The 17,122-nt window shown below is 47.8% G+C and overlaps 1 protein-coding gene across 3 annotated transcripts; it reads left to right on the plus strand.

Moving 5' to 3' along the window:
* The first annotated feature begins 11,222 nt into the window (after positions 1-11,222).
* RCC1 (regulator of chromosome condensation 1) lies at positions 11,223-17,122 on the plus strand. Of its 3 annotated transcripts, none has more exons than XM_065884346.1 (10): positions 11,223-11,295; positions 11,855-11,962; positions 12,768-12,955; positions 13,137-13,316; positions 14,143-14,239; positions 14,354-14,476; positions 14,982-15,137; positions 15,383-15,502; positions 15,850-16,002; positions 16,947-17,122. In XM_065884346.1, the coding sequence occupies exons 1-10, from the start codon at positions 11,223-11,225 to the stop codon at positions 17,120-17,122; spliced, it is 1,374 nt and encodes a 457-aa protein (XP_065740418.1). The 3 variants fall into 3 exon arrangements, with proteins under 3 accessions (XP_065740418.1, XP_065740425.1, XP_065740431.1); XM_065884353.1 differs by having other exon boundaries at positions 11,855-11,920; XM_065884359.1 differs by lacking the exon at positions 11,855-11,962.

The raw sequence follows: 17,122 nt of genomic DNA on the forward strand, positions 1-17,122 counted from the left end.
AGGGGAAGAGCAAGATATTCCTGCAGGGGCTGGGTCTCAAAAGGTCTGGAGTGCAAGACCAAGGAACACTGGGTGGGGTGGAGAAGGCAGCGATGGTTTCACCCAAGAAGGGCATCAGAATGGAGTCTGGAAAGATGAACTAGGAGTTCTACATGCGCCTGTTGGCGAAAACATCCCAAGAGCAGGAATAGTGTTCAGCTTGGCAACTTCCTAGTTGGGTACCCTTGGGCCACCCACCCAATCCCCATGGGCCTTGTTTCCCTTACCTGTAAGGTGAAGGTAAGAGGCTTGTGGTGAGGATTACTAATACCCTATTATTTCCATAAAGCTGTGATTGTAACATCTGGTGGAAGATGTGGCCCCTTTCCCCTGGGAAAAATGAACGCACTTAAGTCGAGGCTCAGCTCCCTATGTAAGGGGGATTCTCCAGTAAGGAGTTCCTGGGTGAAGTCTACCAGCTCTGTGCCTGACATGAGGCAGGAGCTCAGCAAATGTTTGTTGACAGATGAGCCTCTCTTCTCCCTTCCCTCCTGGGGACTTTTTTTTTTTTTTTTTTTTTTTTTTTTTGTTATACAGCAGGGTCTTATTCTGTATTTTATACATATTAGTGTATACATGTCAATCCCAACCTCCCAATTCATCCCCCCCACCACCACTCCCCCCACCACTTTCCCCCCTTGGTGTCCATAGTTTGTTCTCTACATCTGTGTCTCTATATCTGCCCTGCAAACCGGTTCATCTGTACCATTTTTCTAGGTTCCACATATATGCGTTAATATCTGATACTTGTTTTTCTCTTTCTGACTTACTTCACTCTGTATGACAGTCTCTAGATCCATCCACGTGTCTGCAAATGACCCAATTTCCTTCCTTTTTATGGCTGAGTAATATTCCATAGCGTATATGTACCACATCTTTATCCATTCATCTGTTGATGGGAATTTAGGTTGCTTCCATGACCTGGCTATTGTAAATACTGCTGCAGTGAACATTGGGGTGCATGTGTCTTTTTTTTTTTTTTTTGCATGTGTCTTTTTGAATTATGGTTTTCTCAGGGTATATGCCCAGTAGTGGGATTGCTGGGTCATATGGTAATTCTATGTTTAGTTTTTTAAGGAACCTCCATACCGTTCTCCATAGTGGCGGTAACAATTTACATTCCCACCAAGAGGATTCCCTTTTCTCCACACCCTCTCCAGCATTTGTTGTTTGTAGATCTTCTGATGATGCCCATTCTAACTGGTGTGAGGTGATACCTCATTGTAGTTTTGATTTGCATTTCTCTAATAATTAGTGATGTTGAGCAGCTTTGCATGTTCTTCTTGGCCATCTGTATGTCTTCTTTGGAGAAATGTCTATTTAGGTCCTCTGCCCATTTTCTGATTGGGATGTTTGTTTTTTTAACATTGAGCTGCATGAGCTGTTTATATATTTTGGAGATTAATCCTTTGTCCGTTGATTCGTTTGCAAATATTTTCTCCCATTCTGAAGGTTGTCTTTTCATCTTGTTTGTAGTTTGCTTTGCAAAACCTTTTAAATTTCATTAGGTCCCATTTGTTTATTTTTGGTTCTATTTCCATAACTCTAGGAGGTGGATCAAAAAAGATCTTGCTGTGATTTATGTCAAAGAGTGTTCTTCCTATGTTTTCCTCTAAGAGTTTTATAATGTCCAGTCTTACGTTTAGGTCTCTAATCCATTTTTTTTTTTTTTTTTTTTTGCGGTAAGTGGGCCTCTCACTGTTGTGGCCTCTCCCGTTGCGGAGCACAGGCTCCGGACACGCAGGCTCAGCGGCCATGGCTCACGAGTGCAGCCGCTCCGCAGCATGTGGGATCTTCCCGGACCCGGGCACGAACCCGTGTCCCCTGCCTCGACAGGTGGACTCTCAACCACTGAGCCACCAGGGAAGCCCTCTAATCCATTTTGAGCTTATTTTTGTGTATGGTGTTAGGGAGTGTTCTAGTTTCATTCTTTTACATGTAGCTGTGCAGTTTTCCCAGCACCACTTATTGAAGAGATTGTCTTTTCTCCATTGTATATCCTTGCCTCCTTTGTCATAGATTAGTTGATCATAGGTGTGTGGGTTAATCTCTGGGCTTTCTATCCTGTTCCATTGATCTATATTTCTGTTTTTGTGCCAGTACCATATTGTCTTGATTACTGTAGCTTTGTAGTATAGTCTGAAGTCAGGGAGTCTGATTCCTCCAACTCCGTTTTTTTCCCTCAAGACTGCTTGGGCTATTTGGGGTCTTTTGTGTCTCCATACAAATTTTAATATTTTTTGTTCTAGTTCTGTAAAAAATGCCACTGGTAATTTGATAGGGATTACATTGAATCTGTAGATTGCTTTGGGTAGTATAGTCATTTTCACTATATTGATTTTTCCAATCCAAGAACATGGTATATCTTTCCATCTGTTTGTGTCATCTTTGATTTCTTTCATCAGTGTCTTATAGTTTTCTGAGTACAGGTCTTTCACCTCCTTAGGTAGGCTTTTTTTTTTGGGGGGGTACACGGGCCTCTCACTGTTGTGGCCTCTGCCGTTGCAGAGCACAGGCTCCGGACGCGCAGGCTCAGCGGCCATGGCTCACAGGCCCAGCCGCTCCGCGGCATGTGGGATCTTCCCAGACCGGGGCACGAACCCGTGTCCCCTGCATCGGCAGGCGGACTCTCAACCACTGCCCCACCAGGGAAGCCCTTAGGTAGGTTTATTCCTAGGTATTTTATTCTTTTTGTTGCAATGGTGAATGGGATTGTTTCCTTAATTTCTCTTTTTGATCTTTTTTTGTGAGTATATAGGAATGCAAGAGATTTCTGTGCATTAATTTTGTATCCTGCAACTTTACAGATTCATTGATTAGTAGTTTTCTGGTGACATCTTTAGGATTCTCTATGTATAGTATCATGTCATCTGCAAACAGTGACAGTTTGACTTCTTCTTTTCCAATTTGTATTCCTTTTATTTCTTTTTCTTCTCTGATTCCCGTGGCTGGGACTTCCAAAACTATGCTGAATAATAGTGGTGAGAATGGACATCCTTGTCTTGTTCCTGATCTTAGAGGAAATGCTTTTAGTTTTTCACCATTGAGAATGATGTTTGCTGTGGGTTTGTCCTTTATTATGTTGAGGTAGGTTCCCCCTATGCCCACTTTCTGGAGAGTTTTTATCATAAATGGGAGTTGAATTTTGTCAGACGGTTTTTTTGCATCTACTGAGATGATTATATGGTTTTTCTTGTTCAATTTGTTAATATGGTGTATCACATTGATTGATTTGTGTATATTGAAGAATCCTTGCATCCCTGGGATAAATCCCACTTGATCATGGTGTATGATCCTTTTAATGTGTTGTTGGATTCTGTTTGCTAGTATTTTGTTGAGGATTTTTGCATCTATACTCATCAGTGATACTGGTCTGTAATTTTCTTTTTTTGTAGTATCTTTGTCTGGTTTTGGTATTAGGGTGATGGTGGCCTCATAGAATGAGTTTGGGAGTGTTCCTTCCTCTGCAATTTTTTGGAAGAGTTTGAGAAGGATGGGTGTTAGCTCTTCTCTAAATGTTTGATAGAATTCAGCTGTGAAGCCATCTGGTCCTGGACTTTTGTTTGTTGGAAGATTTTTAGTCACAGTTTCAATTTCATTACTTGTGATTGGTCTGTTCATATTTTCTGTTTCTTCCTGGTTCAGTCTTGGAAAGTTATACCTTTCTAAGAATTTGTCCATTTCTTCCAGGTTGTCCATTCTATTGGCATAGAGTTGCTTGTAGTAGTCTCTTAGGATGCTTTGTATTTCTGCGGTGTCTGTTGTAACTTCTCCTTTTTCATTTCTAATTTTATTGACTTGAGTCCTCTCCCTGTTTTCTTGATGAATCTGGCTAAAGGTTTATCAATTTTGTTTATCTTCTCAACAAACCAGCCTTTAGTTTTATTCATTTTGCTGTTGTTTTCTTCGTTTCTATTTCATTTATTTCTGCTCTGATCTTTTTTTTTTTTTTTTTTTGCGGTACGCGGGCCTCTCACTGTTGTGGCCTCTCCTGTTGCGGAGCACAGGCTCCGGACGTGCAGGCTCAGCGGCCATGGCTCACGGGCCTAGCCACTCCGCGGCATGTGGGATCTTCCCAGACCGGGCACGAACCCGTGTCCCCTGCTTCGGCAGGCGGACTCTCAACCACTGTGCCACCAGGGAAGCCCTCTGCTCTGATCTTTATAATTTCTTTCCTTCTACTAACTTTGGGTTTTGTTTATTCTTCTTTCTCTAGTTCCTTTAGCTGTAAGGTTAGATTGTTCATTTGAGTTGTTTCTTGAGGTAGGCTTGTATTGCTATAAACTTCCCTCTTAGAACTGCTTTTGCTGCATTCCATTGGTTTTGGATCATCGTGTTTTCGTTGTAATTTGTCTCTAGATATTTTTTGATTTCCTCTTTGATTTCTTCAGTGATCTTTTGGTTATTTAGTAACGTATTGTTTAGCCTCCATGTGTTTGTGTTTTTTACGTTTTTTTCCCTGTAATTGATTTCTAATCTCATAACGTTGTGGTCCGAAAAGATACTTGATATGATTTCAATTTTCTTAAATTTACCAAGGCTTGATTTGTGACCCAAGATGTGATCTATCCTGAAGTATATTCCATGTGCACTTGAGAAGAAAGTGTAATCTGCTGTTTTTGAATGGAATGTCCTATAAATATCAATTAAATCTATCTCATCTATTGTGTCATTTAAAGCTTGTGTTTCCTTATTAATTTTGTGTTTGGATGATCTGTCCATTGGTGTGGGGTGTTAAAGTCCCCAACTATTATTGTGTTACTGTCAATTTCCTTTTTTATAGCTGTTAGCAGTTGCCTTATGTATTGAGGTGCTCCTATGTTGGGTGCATATATATTTATAATTGTTATATCTTCTTCTGGGATTGATTCCTTGATCATTATGTAGTGTCCTTCCTTGTCTCTTGTAACATTCTTTATTTTAAAGTCTATTTTATCTGATATGAGTATTGCTGCTCCAGATTTATTTGCTTTCCATTTGAATGGAATATGTTTTTCCATCCCTCCTGGGGACTTTTCTCACAAAGAGATTCTTTAGCCATTGTGTCTGGTGGGCAAGTGTCTGTCTCCTGATGTCGGGGTGGGTGGGGACAGCTGCTGTGGTCAGAGAGGGCTCTGTCTCCCTTTGCAGAGATGAGGTCACAGCAGGTCACTGCAGGAACACCACGGCCCTGGTAGACTGTCTAGTCTGCTGTGCCTTCATTCACCAAATGAGGAAACTGAGGCCCAGAGAGAAGTAGGGAGGGGGAATGCTCTCGTCCTAGTGGTGAGTGGTTGGGAGACCTGGGCTGTCTTCCCACCTCTGTGTGACCTGGGGCACCTTCCTCTGAGCCTCTACTTATCTGTAAAGCCAGGATGATCACACCTCCAAGGGCAGGTGTGAATGTTCTAGGAGAGGCTGGCACACCTCAGGTGCCTATTGGTAGAAGTTGTCTCTGTATCTGACTTATTGGATTGTATCTCAGTCTTCTCCTAGACTGTAAACTCCTTGAAGATGGAAGCTGTGTTTGTCTATTGGGGCTGCAGGGTAGGGACAAAAGACTACTACTTATTCTTAGCCCAGGTACTCAGTGTCTGGCTAAGAAAACACCCAGAGCGGTTAGAGAGGGAGTCTGTCAAAGGACTGATGTGTACGGTAGAGGATATGCAGGTGGGTCATGGGTACAGGGTTCCACCTTTTAGAAGGTGCCCTCTCATCTTCCACCCTGCCTCGGGGATTGCTCACAGCAGCACCCTGCAGTGCCTGGAGTCCTCTGTTTGAGAGATGAAGACTGTCAGGCTCAAAGGGAACTCAGGTGTGTTGGACTTGAAAGCCAGTGCTCTCTCCACCACAGCATGGAGTTGTACCGTCGTCCTTCCATACGTCTTTCAGCAGATTTGTCACCCACGTGGCTCACCCTCCCAGGCCCTAGCTGCCTCCGAGCTCCTCTCTGCTCTCACGATCCTGTCCCCCTCGGCAGGCTGCTGCCCTCTGCTCCTTGCCTTTGGCCAAGCTCATAGGGGATCCTGGGGAGGCCTGTCCAGGCTGCCTCGACCCCTGCCTGGATCACGGCCTGCCTTTAGCCAGCCATTCTTGTTTTGTTTTTGTTTTTAATTATCAGATATACCTGGATTCTATTCCTGGCTCTCCTTTCTGATGGTATGAACTTCAGCAAGTAAATTGACTTCTCTGAGCCTCAGTTCCCTCAACTGTGAAATAGGAGTGACAGTGCCTTCTTCAGCTTGTTGTGAGAAGTTGAAGGTTGTTGGCATATGGAAAGTAGGCGAGGCCAGTGTCCCAGAGAGACTCATTTTAAGGAACAGATTGATATGGTGGATAGACAGGTAAATTTAAATAATCATGATCTAAAAGTCTGCCCTAATTTCTCTGCGAGAATGATTCCTTTAGGATTGAGAGAGGGATCAGAGGTGGCTTACCAATGGAGGTGACTTTGAGCAGAACTTCTTCTAGTAGGATAGGGATGGGATGGTACAGAGATGCACATGGTATGGAGAGAATAGTAGGCAGTCTAAGATTGTGTGAGAAGAGAAGGGACGATGTGACAGACAAGGTAGGAGGCCAAAAGTCGTGTTAGTGTCAGACCCTGGAGGTCTTTAGTACCAGGTTAAGAAATGTGGGCAGAGGGAGCCACTGAGGAGTCTGAGCAAGGAAGCAGCTTGTTTCAGGTTTGAGGTTTAAAAAGATCATGAATGGCTTGTAGAGCGGGTTGGCGATGGGGGTGGGCAGTAGGGAGATGAGAGACAAGCTTCTGTCTTTTCTGGGGAAGAGAGTATGAGGGAGAGTTCTCAGACAGGCTGAGGGACTGGGGAGTGTGGGGAGGAAGTAGGTAGGGGCACCAGCCCTGGGGTCTGAGTGACTAGGTACTTGGTACAGATCTTGATTTCCTCGTCCAGTCTTGGGTAAGACACTTTACCTTTTTGAGCCTCAGTTTCCTCGTCTGTAAAGTGGGATTAGTGTGGTTAGCTTGCAGTGAGATGCCCCAGAATATTAGCCCAAAACACAGGTGGCTAAGGAGATATTGCCTGGGTCTGTTCCAACCCACACTAACACTTTTTTTTTTTGGTTAATGACCCATGACACCAAATACCTCATATAGCCTTTATTTTTCTCCACCCCAGGCCTTGCCCACAGGTCAACCCAACATCAGCAGCAATGTGCTGATATTATTCTGTTCCCTTTTTTCTCACTTCTGGCTGTAAGTACTTTTCCATGCTACCACACAGTCTCCCTCCCCAGCACAGCTAACTGGTACAGGTCATTCTGATGAACTGACGGGAAATATGCCCTTGGCGGGACAGGGCCCTAGACACAGTGAACTGGCTGGCAACCTGGCCAGGGGTACAAGAAACAGTGGATACCTGTTACGTCCCACGCTCCTTAACCCATCCAGCTCTGCCTACTTAACATCCCTTCTTGGTCGGCTCCCACGCACTTCACACTTAACAAAAACGCCTGGTGAGGTGGACCTCTCAGTCTCTCCTCTCCTGTTTGTCCCACAGTGTTCTCAGTAACTGGAAGACGACCATCTACTTATTCGCTTAAGCCAAAGCCTGGGGGTCCTTGTGTTTGGCCAAGTTCATGGGGGATCAGGGAGGCTGGGTTTTATAGGATGAAAAAGTCATTCTGGGTTCCTCCCTCACCCTCATTCCCCACATCTAATCCGCCAGCAAAGCAAGCCTGTCTCCTAAATTGATCTGTTTTGTCTTCTTTTCTCTCTTGCCTCAGACCAAATCAAGTCGCTGACTTCTCTCATTTGGATGCCTGCAATCTCCTCCTCTTCCAAACCATTGCATTTTCTCTACAGTAGCCAGAACAATCGTTAAGAAGACATTTTTCTTAAAACTCTTCTGTTTTCCCTACTAGGCCTTGTATGATCCATCGCCTGCTCCCCTTGTGCCATGTGATCCATCGCTGTCCACCTACAGCCCTGCTGGCCTCCCCAGGTTCCTGAGCACATCACATGCTTTTGTCCGGGTCTTCCCCTGCTAGCTTTTTCTTGCTAGTATTTCAAGCCTTAGCCCAAATGTTACCTATCTGACCTATATCTCCTCCCCCGTCCCAGTTTTTCTCGCTTTTTTTTTTTTACTATGGTAAAATACACATAACATAAAATTGACCATTTTAACCATTTTTAATTGTATATAGTTCAGTGGCATTAAGTACGTTTACAGTGTTGTGCCTTGCCTATCCTTCACACAACACCATGTGTAATAATACTCTGTGTGTGTGTGTATGTGCGTGTGTGTCTTTCCCACTAGAATTAAGCTCCATGAGAACAGGGAGAGGGTTAGTTTTCTTTTTCCTTGCTACACCTGGCAGTGGTAATAGGCATTCATGGAATGAATGAGTACATGCTGCCACGTATTGAGTACTTACTGTGTGCTTGGCACTCCAAGGTCCTTTACAAACATTTCATTCAGTCTTTTTTCTTTTTTTTTTTTTGGCTGTGCTGGGTCTTCGTTGCTGGGCACGGGCTTTCTCTGACTGCGGCAAGCGGGGGTTAGTCTTTGTTGTGGTGCGCGGGCTTTTCATGGTGGTGGCTTCTCTTGTTACGGAGCACGGGCTCTAAGCACACGGGCTTCAGTAGTTGTGGCACGTGGGCTCAGTAGCTGCGGCTTGCAGGCTTTAGAGCACAGGCTCAGTTGTGGCGCACGGGCTTAGTTGCTCCACGGCATGTGGGATCTTCCCGGACCAGGGATTAAACCCGTGTCCCCTGCATTGGCAGGCGGATTCTTAACCACTGCGCCACCAGGGGAGTGCTTCATTTAGTCTTGACAGCAGCCCTGGAAGTGGTCATTGCCTCCCTTTTTACAGATGAGGGTACAGCTCAGAGAGGTTAAAGCTGCCAGAGAGGGACTTCCCTGGTGGCGCAGTGGTTGAGAATCTGCCTGCCAATGCAGGGGACACAGGTTCGAACCCTGGTCTGGGAAGATCCCACATGCCACGGAGCAACAAAGCCCGCGTACCACAACTACTGAAGCCCATGCGCCTAGAGCCCGTGCTCTGCAACAAGAGAAGCCACCGCACTGAGAAGCCCGCGCACCGCAACAAAGAGTAGCCCCTGCTCGCCGCAACTAGAGAAAGCCCGCGCGCAGCAACGAAGACCCAACGCAGACAAAAGTAAATAAATTAAATAAATAAATTAAAAAAAAAAAAAGCTGCCATAGAGGTCAACCATGGTCACAGAAGCAGGGCTGAACAAACCACAGCTCTGGCAGATGAATCCAATTCCCTTTATCCTAAGGAATGTGCATTTCTAATGTGGGAAAAGGGGTTTCAAAGAGGCTACTTGGAGGGGAGGAGTTCAACCCTGGGAGAATAGAAGTTGGGTGAAACACGGAAATGCCTCAACAGAGTCAAAACTGGGCCAGTCACAACCTGTAGAAGCTCAACCTGCAGAGGCTCAACCTACACAGCCTTGGCGGATTGTAGGCCTTTGGCTATTTCGCCATCTTCAGTACTTTGTTCTCTTCCCCCGGGATAGTCAGCAGAAATGGCCTGGAAATTCCAGGCCACTCACTTTGTGCTCATATACCATGGAATGTGGAGCTGGAGAGGCAGAGGCTCTAGGACCTACCGGAAGGAAGGAAGGGAGGGAGGGAGGAAGAATGGGGTGCTGTTTAGGCCCACAGAGGAGTCTGAGAAGGTCTCTTGGAGTTCTCTTTCCATTTGTAGCCTCGGGTAGAGTCTCCATCCCTTTTCCGTAGAATGGAGGAGAGGTGGGTTAGATTAGATTAGAGCTGTGCCTGAGCATCACCTGGGACAGACCCTAGATGTTATAACACCAGCATTGATTTATTGAGCACTTACTATGTTATTACTTTTACAGAATTAGCTCAATTAGTCATAGACTGTCACAACAGGGTGTGGGTACTATTATTATCCCTGTTTTACTGAGGAGGAAACTGAATCATGAAGAGATTAAATAACTTTGTCCAAGGTCAAACAGCTAGAAAGCAACTGAGCACATATTCTGGCTCCTCTTAACCACCACTTGCTCTACCACTTTTGCATCTGGGTAGCTGCAAATTGCCCTCGTTAGAGTTTGAGAGCCTAAGGCTTAGACAACTGAACTGTCTTTCATAACCTTGAAGCCAGGACTCAATAAAGATTTATTTCGAAAGCTGCTTATATGGGGGGAAAAGGCTTTCGACACAATTTGGGCTGGATTGGAATTGAGATAGCCATGGAGAAAGTCTGTTCTCAGAGGTCTTGAGGAGACAAGGCAGCAGCAGTTAGTTTAAGGAGTGAAGGGCTCAGGGCTGAGGCTTTCAGCTGCCCGGGATCGTGCTAGGTGCAACAGCCCTTCTTGTCACCCATAGGTGATTTCCTTTCCCCCTTTTGTAACACCGTCTGTTTGTGTGAGTGTGTATACAGTGTTTATCTCTTGTTGGACTGCTTAGAGGAAAGCCAAGTTCCTCCCAGGAGTGGTGGCATTTTGGATCAAAGGGCACAGATGGTTTGGTTTGCTTTTATTTAATGAGAACGGCTTTGTGTGTGTGTGGTCTGATTATGGCAGTTATGTATAACCAGAGTTACTAGTGGTTATGTTGGGGTTGGGAGGAGTTGTGAGGGATACTTCACTTAATGTTCTTCAATGTTTTAATTTTTTATAATAAAATTTTAAAAATACATGTAATGTTTCTTGTAGCTTTGATAATATAGGTAAACTACAAAGAAAGAAGTAAAAGTTGTCCATAATCCCATTTTCCAGAGGTTACCATTATCAATATTGAATGTATTTCCTTCCACACATTTTTATATGTGTATGCTTTTTCTTTTCCACAAATGGGATGATGGGCTGTTTTTCAATCTGTTTATATTACTTGGCAATGATTCAGTAAATAAATCTCTGAAAGCATCACTTTTAATGGCTTCGTCCTGTTTTATCATCAATATACCACATATTATCTAGCCAGTCCCCTACTCCTGAGTGTATGCGTTGCTCCATTTTTTGTTGTTTTTTTTAATGTTATGAAGAATACAGTAGAGAATATTTGTGGATCTTAATCTTTGGGTGTATTTATTTGGTTCTTCTCAGATAAATTCTGAGAAGTGGAATTGCTGGGCATCTCTTCTCACTTTTTTTTTTAGGGTTTTTGATGAATATTGCCTAATTAGAGCAGGAAAATGATTGCCATTTCTGACATGGAGTATTTGCCTGGGTTTTTCAGGACAGGAAGATGCCACCCAAGCGTATAACTAAGAGAAGGTCACCCCCCGAAGATGCCCTCCCCAAAAGCAAGAAGGTGAAGGGTAAGTTGGCCTTGGCCTCTACTTCAGTATGGGTGGCCTCTTGGCACCCCCAGAATCTGGAACTGGGCTCCTTTTTCCCTGAGATTTGAAGCTGAGGGGCCTGGAAGTCCAGGAACTCCACCCAGCTGGAGAGTCTCCTGTAGCTCACTGAATCCCACCCTCTGGGAATCTTAAAGGGGCAGAGACTTGCCTAAAAGCACTCAGATACTGGCAAAAAAACTAGACCCTAGGGCTTTGCCCCAGGCAGTAATGCATCATGGTTAAGACCATTGACCTCCAGACTGGGTTCAAGTCCTGGCTCTGCCACTTTCTAGCTACATATAGCTTTGAGCAAATCACTAACCTCACTGAGCTTGGACTACTACCCCATTCATAAAATGGGCGACCTCACTGGGCTGTCCTGAGGAAAATGAGATCATGTCCTGGTAGCACTGGAGGGAGGTGGCTGTGGTCTCCTCTCTCCTGGGACCCTGGAGGGAGTCAGGGAGGAGAGAGAGCCACCCCCAATCTGGGAGGGGGGAATATGGACCCACACTCAGACACTGTCTGTCTTTTGCAGACCCTGGTAACCAGGCAGTGAGGGTCGTTGCCTCCCGCCGCGTTCCAGGCGCCCGCTCCTGCCAAGGTGCCTGCGGGCCGAGCCCTCCTGACCAGAAAGCCCGACCAGGCGGCTGCTTGCCCCGCGCACCCTCTGCGCAGCCGCAGCAGTCCTGGCAGCCTGGTCACACCCCCAGGGGGAGGGGCTGGACGCCATTGGCTGTCCGGGGCTACGGGCGGTCGCTGTTGGCCACCAGATGGCCCTGTGCCGCACACTGGTTGGCGTGTTCCTGTCTGCAAAAGCCTGTGCGGGTTCTTAACTCCTACCCCTTCCTTTTCAGCTGCCTGTCCGCTCCCACATAGGAGCGGAGTGGGGGTCAGTGTACCTATGTCCAAGGGTTAAGTCACAGCCTGAGGATGCACTGCAAACTCTACTAATTATTCTGTGACCTTCTCTGAGACTCTGTTCCCTTTTCTGTAAAGTGGGATCCTAAGAATGGAAGGTCTCTAGCATAATGTGAGGGCCTGCAAAGCAGTCTAACACTAGTAAGCAGTCGGTAAAGGGGTCGACATTATTATGCCCTGGTAGTATGGTTCCCGACCAAGAACAACCTATCAGGAAAACTAGCTTGTGTCCCCACTGTTCTTTAACCCTCTCCACCAAGATTCATTTGCCGATATTGAGTGTCTCGTTTCCATTTCCTTCCACTCACATTAATAATGTGATCAGTTTTTAATCTGCACAAAAACCCTATGAGATAAGTACTTTTGTTATCCTCGTTTCACAGTGAGGAAACTTAGGCTTGGAGAGGTCAGATGGTCTGTGGCAGGGCAGGGGCTTGAACCCAGGTCTGTGTGATCCCAGAGCCTGTGCAGTGACCTCTCCTCTCTCCCGTCATCCTACACACTCAGGGGCTGTCTCCTTCACCCCTCAGTCTCACATAGGTCCCACAACACAGAACCGGGTTTGGTGCTGACGCTGGGCCAGGGCGACGTGGGCCAGCTGGGGCTGGGCGAGAATGTGATGGAGAGGAAGAAGCCAGCCCTGGTGCCCATTCTAGAGGACATCGTGCAAGCTGAGGCTGGGGGCATGCACACTGTGTGTCTAAGCAAAAGTGGCCAGGTAGGTTGGGCGTGGCACAGGATGGGACAGGGCCTGGGGTTAGTAGGGGGCTTGGGGAAGGAGCTCTGAACCACACGCATTACTCTGTGGAGTTGGAGCTGGCTAGACAAGCAGGGATTGGCCTAAACAAGAACGGACGGAGCGGCCAGGCCTTGCACTAATGGGGGCATCCTGGGCACAGGTCTACTCCTTCGGCTGCAATGATGAGGGTGCCCTGGGAAGGGACACATCAGTGGAGGGCTCAGAGATGGTCCCTGGGAAAGTGGAACTGCAAGAGAAGGTGATACAGGTGTCAGCAGGAGACAGTCACACAGCGGCCCTCACCGAGGATGGCCGTGTCTTCCTTTGGGGCTCCTTCCGGGTAAGACTGGGTCTGGAAGACGGCATGGGGGCTGGTGGGCAGAATTAACTGGTGGGGCCCCAAAGATAACCCATCATGAGACCCCTGTTTTACTTACTGGGGAAATCAAGGCCCTGGGCAGAGCTTGGGCCCAGACCCAGGTTTCTGGCTTCTTCATCCAGGCCTGTCCACACCACTGCTGTTCCCTGGACTCTGATATTATGATGTTTGCGTCTTGGGAAAGGGGTGGGTCAAGGATGCTTTTGGGCTGAGGCTAAGCCAGGAAGCCTACTGACCCATCTCCCTGCCTTCAACCTCCCCCCTCCCCTTCCCAGCCTTCTTGCACACTTCTCAGGGGTTTGGGGGCACATCTCAGAACTTCCAGGACAGGAGAGTGTGGTTTAAAAAGCAGATACAGCATTAAAATTGTTTTGGTACTTTAGTATTCGATTTATTTTGAAATGTCAAAAATAAAGGAATCTGATGTTTCCTCATTGGGGCTGATTTTAAATTTTTTTTATTGATAATTTCAAACACATAAAAGTAAGCAGAATACTATATTGAACTCTATCTGCTTGCCCCAACAATTATCAGCTTATGACCAAACTTGTTTCATCTTTACTCCCTTCCGTTCCCCAACTCCTTTGTTATTTTAATGCAAATCACAGACCACGTATGATTTCATTCGTAAGTATTGCACTGTGTGGCCTGGCTCCTGCCCACTTCTCCGTCTCCATCTGGCACCAGTGCCCTTCACCAGACAGCTCTGTGGCTGACTGCAAAGCTGGATCTGGCTGGTATGAGGCAGGAAGAACTGGCTGAAAACTCTTCCGCCCCTCCCTTCCAGGACAATAACGGTGTGATCGGGCTCTTGGAGCCCATGAAAAAGAGCATGGTGCCTGTGCAGGTACAGCTGAGTACGCCCGTGGTGAAGGTGGCCTCAGGTGAGTCTGCAGGTACTCACTCTGGGCAGGAGTTGGAGAACCTTTCTGAGGGGCTGGCCCAGCCTTGGCCCTTACAGACAAGCCCTGCATCCCTTGCCTTCCTCTCACCCTCAGGAAACGACCACTTGGTGATGCTGACAGTTGATGGCGACCTCTGTACTTTGGGCTGCGGGGAGCAGGGCCAACTGGGCCGCGTGCCTGAATTATTTGCTAATCGTGGTGGCCGGCAGGGCCTCGGTAGGTGGCTTAGGTCCCTCTGGCGGGGCAAGTTGGCAAGCCACCCCCGGTGAAGGTCAGAGGTAGAAGGGATTCTCTGTGTTCAGGCTTGTATCAGGTGGACCTGCGGTGGTAGTTAAGGACTCGGATTCTAGAGCCAGACTACCCCAGGTTTGAATCGTGGCCCTACCAGCTACTGGCTGTGGGCCCCTGGACATAGTTTCCTCATCTCTAAACCCACCTACCTCTAAACCTACCTCACTGGTTTGTTGTGAAGTTAAATGAGTTTACATAAAAGACTGTCTGGCACATGGTAAGTTCCAGGTAAATGTTACCCCTATGGCTGTGGGAGTCTGAGTGAGGCACTTGGACTCTCCTGGCCTCAGTTTCCTCTTCTGTATAATAGGGACAAGAGTCCCTGCCTAGCCTCCCTGCGAGGGCTTTAGCAGTGAAGGAGAAACAGATGGGGCAGAGAGGAGAGGCTGTGTGTGTCTGCCACTGACCCTGGCCTGCTCTCTGCCTGCAGAACGACTCCTGGTCCCCAAGTGTGTGATGCTGAAATCCAGGGGAAGCCGGGGCCATGTCAGATTCCAGGATGCCTTCTGTGGTGCCTACTTCACCTTTGCCATCTCCTCTGAGGGCCATGTATATGGCTTTGGCCTCTCCAACTACCATCAGCTAGGTGAGTCCCAAGCCCATCGTCCAAGGTCTCCCAGAGTGACCTGGGCTCCAGTCCTGCCTCCACCCCTCATTCGTTGTGCACCCTTGGTGGGGTCACCTAACCCCTCAGAGCCTCAGTTTTCTCATCTGTAAAATGAGAATATAAATACCCTGGTGTGGGGTGGGGGCCACACTGGGAGGGGAAGAAGAAGGCAGCTCCTTGGACACCCTCACGCCTGACAGCTCTGTCCTGGCCTCTTCCCCCAGGAACCCCAGGCACAGAATCTTGCTTTGTACCTCAGAACCTGACGTCCTTCAGGAACTCCACGAAGTCCTGGGTGGGCTTCTCTGGTGGCCAGCACCATACAGTCTGCATGGATTCAGAAGGTAGGGCCTCCTGGTCCATCTCTGGATTGGAGGTGGAGTGTTCCCTGGGCACAGGCCTGGCCACACTCTGGAGATGGCGGTGCTCGGAACCTGGGCCTGCTCCATGGACTGGGCTGGCTGTGGGTCCACGAGGGTTGCCCCCGTCCCCCAGCATCCTGGTGTTCTTCCACGTGTGAGTTCAATGGGGGCCTGGGGGGGGTTCTCCCAGGCCTCCCCCAAAACTGAAAAGGACACTTCAGACCTCACCACCCTGGGAATGGGGGACCAGCTCCCACAGATATAGGTGCTCACATGGCCTACCCGGAGCATGCCCTCTGCTACTCCTTGTCTCTCTCCCTCCTCCACAGGAAGAGCATACAGCCTGGGCCGGGCTGAGTATGGGCGGCTGGGCCTTGGGGAAGGTGCCGAGGAGAAGAGCGTACCCACCCTCATCTCCAGGCTGCCCGCCGTCTCCACGGTGGCTTGTGGGGCCTCTGTGGGATATGCTGTGACCAAGGATGGTGAGTGGGGCTGCCCACAGTCGGTCTGGTTAGAGTCTGGGGGTCGTGGTTCTTACCGAAGTGCCCAGTAGCCTCTGATGTCCACCATCAGATGGAGCTGAGGTGTGGAGAACACTGTTCGTGGTGACGTTGCTTTTGGCCTGATTGTCAGAAGCTCTGGCTTTGATGACAAAATGGGTAAACATGTTATTTTAATAGAAGTGATTTGTTCTGTAGAGGAGAAAAACAGCAAAGGGAGATATATCACTGAGGCCGAGACAAGCAGTAGGACTTGAACCCATGTCTCCAGACTCCTAACTCAGGCTTCTCTTTACATTTTATACCATGGTGACCCTTTTTATTTACAACCTAGTAGGTGCTGGCTTCCGAGGGAGTTGTACTTAGAATTTTATTAGAGAAAGAAGGCTTAGTAGTTGGGGTCCTGGCAAGTACAGCAGAGGAGGGTGTGGACAGGTGGTCACCAAAGCCTGAGTGGAACAGCCATGGAGGCCTTGAGAAATCTGGCTGGCAGAGGTGCTTGACCTGGGATTATCTGGGAAGAGTTCCTGAGGAAGTGGGGCTTGTACTGCACCGTGAAGGTTCAGTCCTTTATAAGCAAAGGAGGGCATCCAGAGCAGTCTCAAAGGCAGGTGGTCCTGGGAATGGAGGTGATATAGGGGTTTGGGGAATGGCCAGTCATTGTCGGGCCTTGAATGCCACGCCTAGGGGCAGGCAGAAGTTTTTGGCAATGTGTAAGGACTGCGGTCTCTGGTTGACAGAGCTCTTCTTTGTCCATCATCTCCTTGCTTCCTCCCAGCTTCCCTGAACGCCCGGAGGCTGGGACATTGCCAGGCAGCCACAGGCCCAGGCCAAAATCCACCCTCGTGTGCCAGGCTTCTCACACTACAGAAAGGTGGGGCTTGGGACCCTGGAGATACAGCTGCCCGTATTTCTGTCCTTTGTAGGTCGTGTTTTTGCCTGGGGCATGGGCACCAACTACCAGCTGGGCACAGGACAGGAAGAGGATGTCTGGAGCCCCGTGGAGATGACAGGCAAACAGTTGGAGAACCGTGTGGTCTTATCTGTGTCCAGCGGGGGCCAGCACACAGTCTTACTAGTCAAGGACAAGGAACAGAGTTGA

Source organism: Phocoena phocoena, chromosome 1 (assembly GCF_963924675.1).
Source record: "Phocoena phocoena chromosome 1, mPhoPho1.1, whole genome shotgun sequence".
NCBI lineage: Eukaryota > Metazoa > Chordata > Mammalia > Artiodactyla > Phocoenidae > Phocoena > Phocoena phocoena.

Coding starts and splice junctions, on each gene's coding strand:
- RCC1 (XM_065884346.1), top strand. CDS start 11,223: ATGCCACCCAAGCGTATAACTAAGAGAAGGTCACCCCCCGAAGATGCC. Junction 12,956..13,136: donor GTCTAAGCAAAAGTGGCCAG/GTAGGTTGGGCG, acceptor TCCTGGGCACAG/GTCTACTCCTTCGGCTGCAA. Junction 13,317..14,142: donor TCCTTTGGGGCTCCTTCCGG/GTAAGACTGGGT, acceptor CCTCCCTTCCAG/GACAATAACGGTGTGATCGG.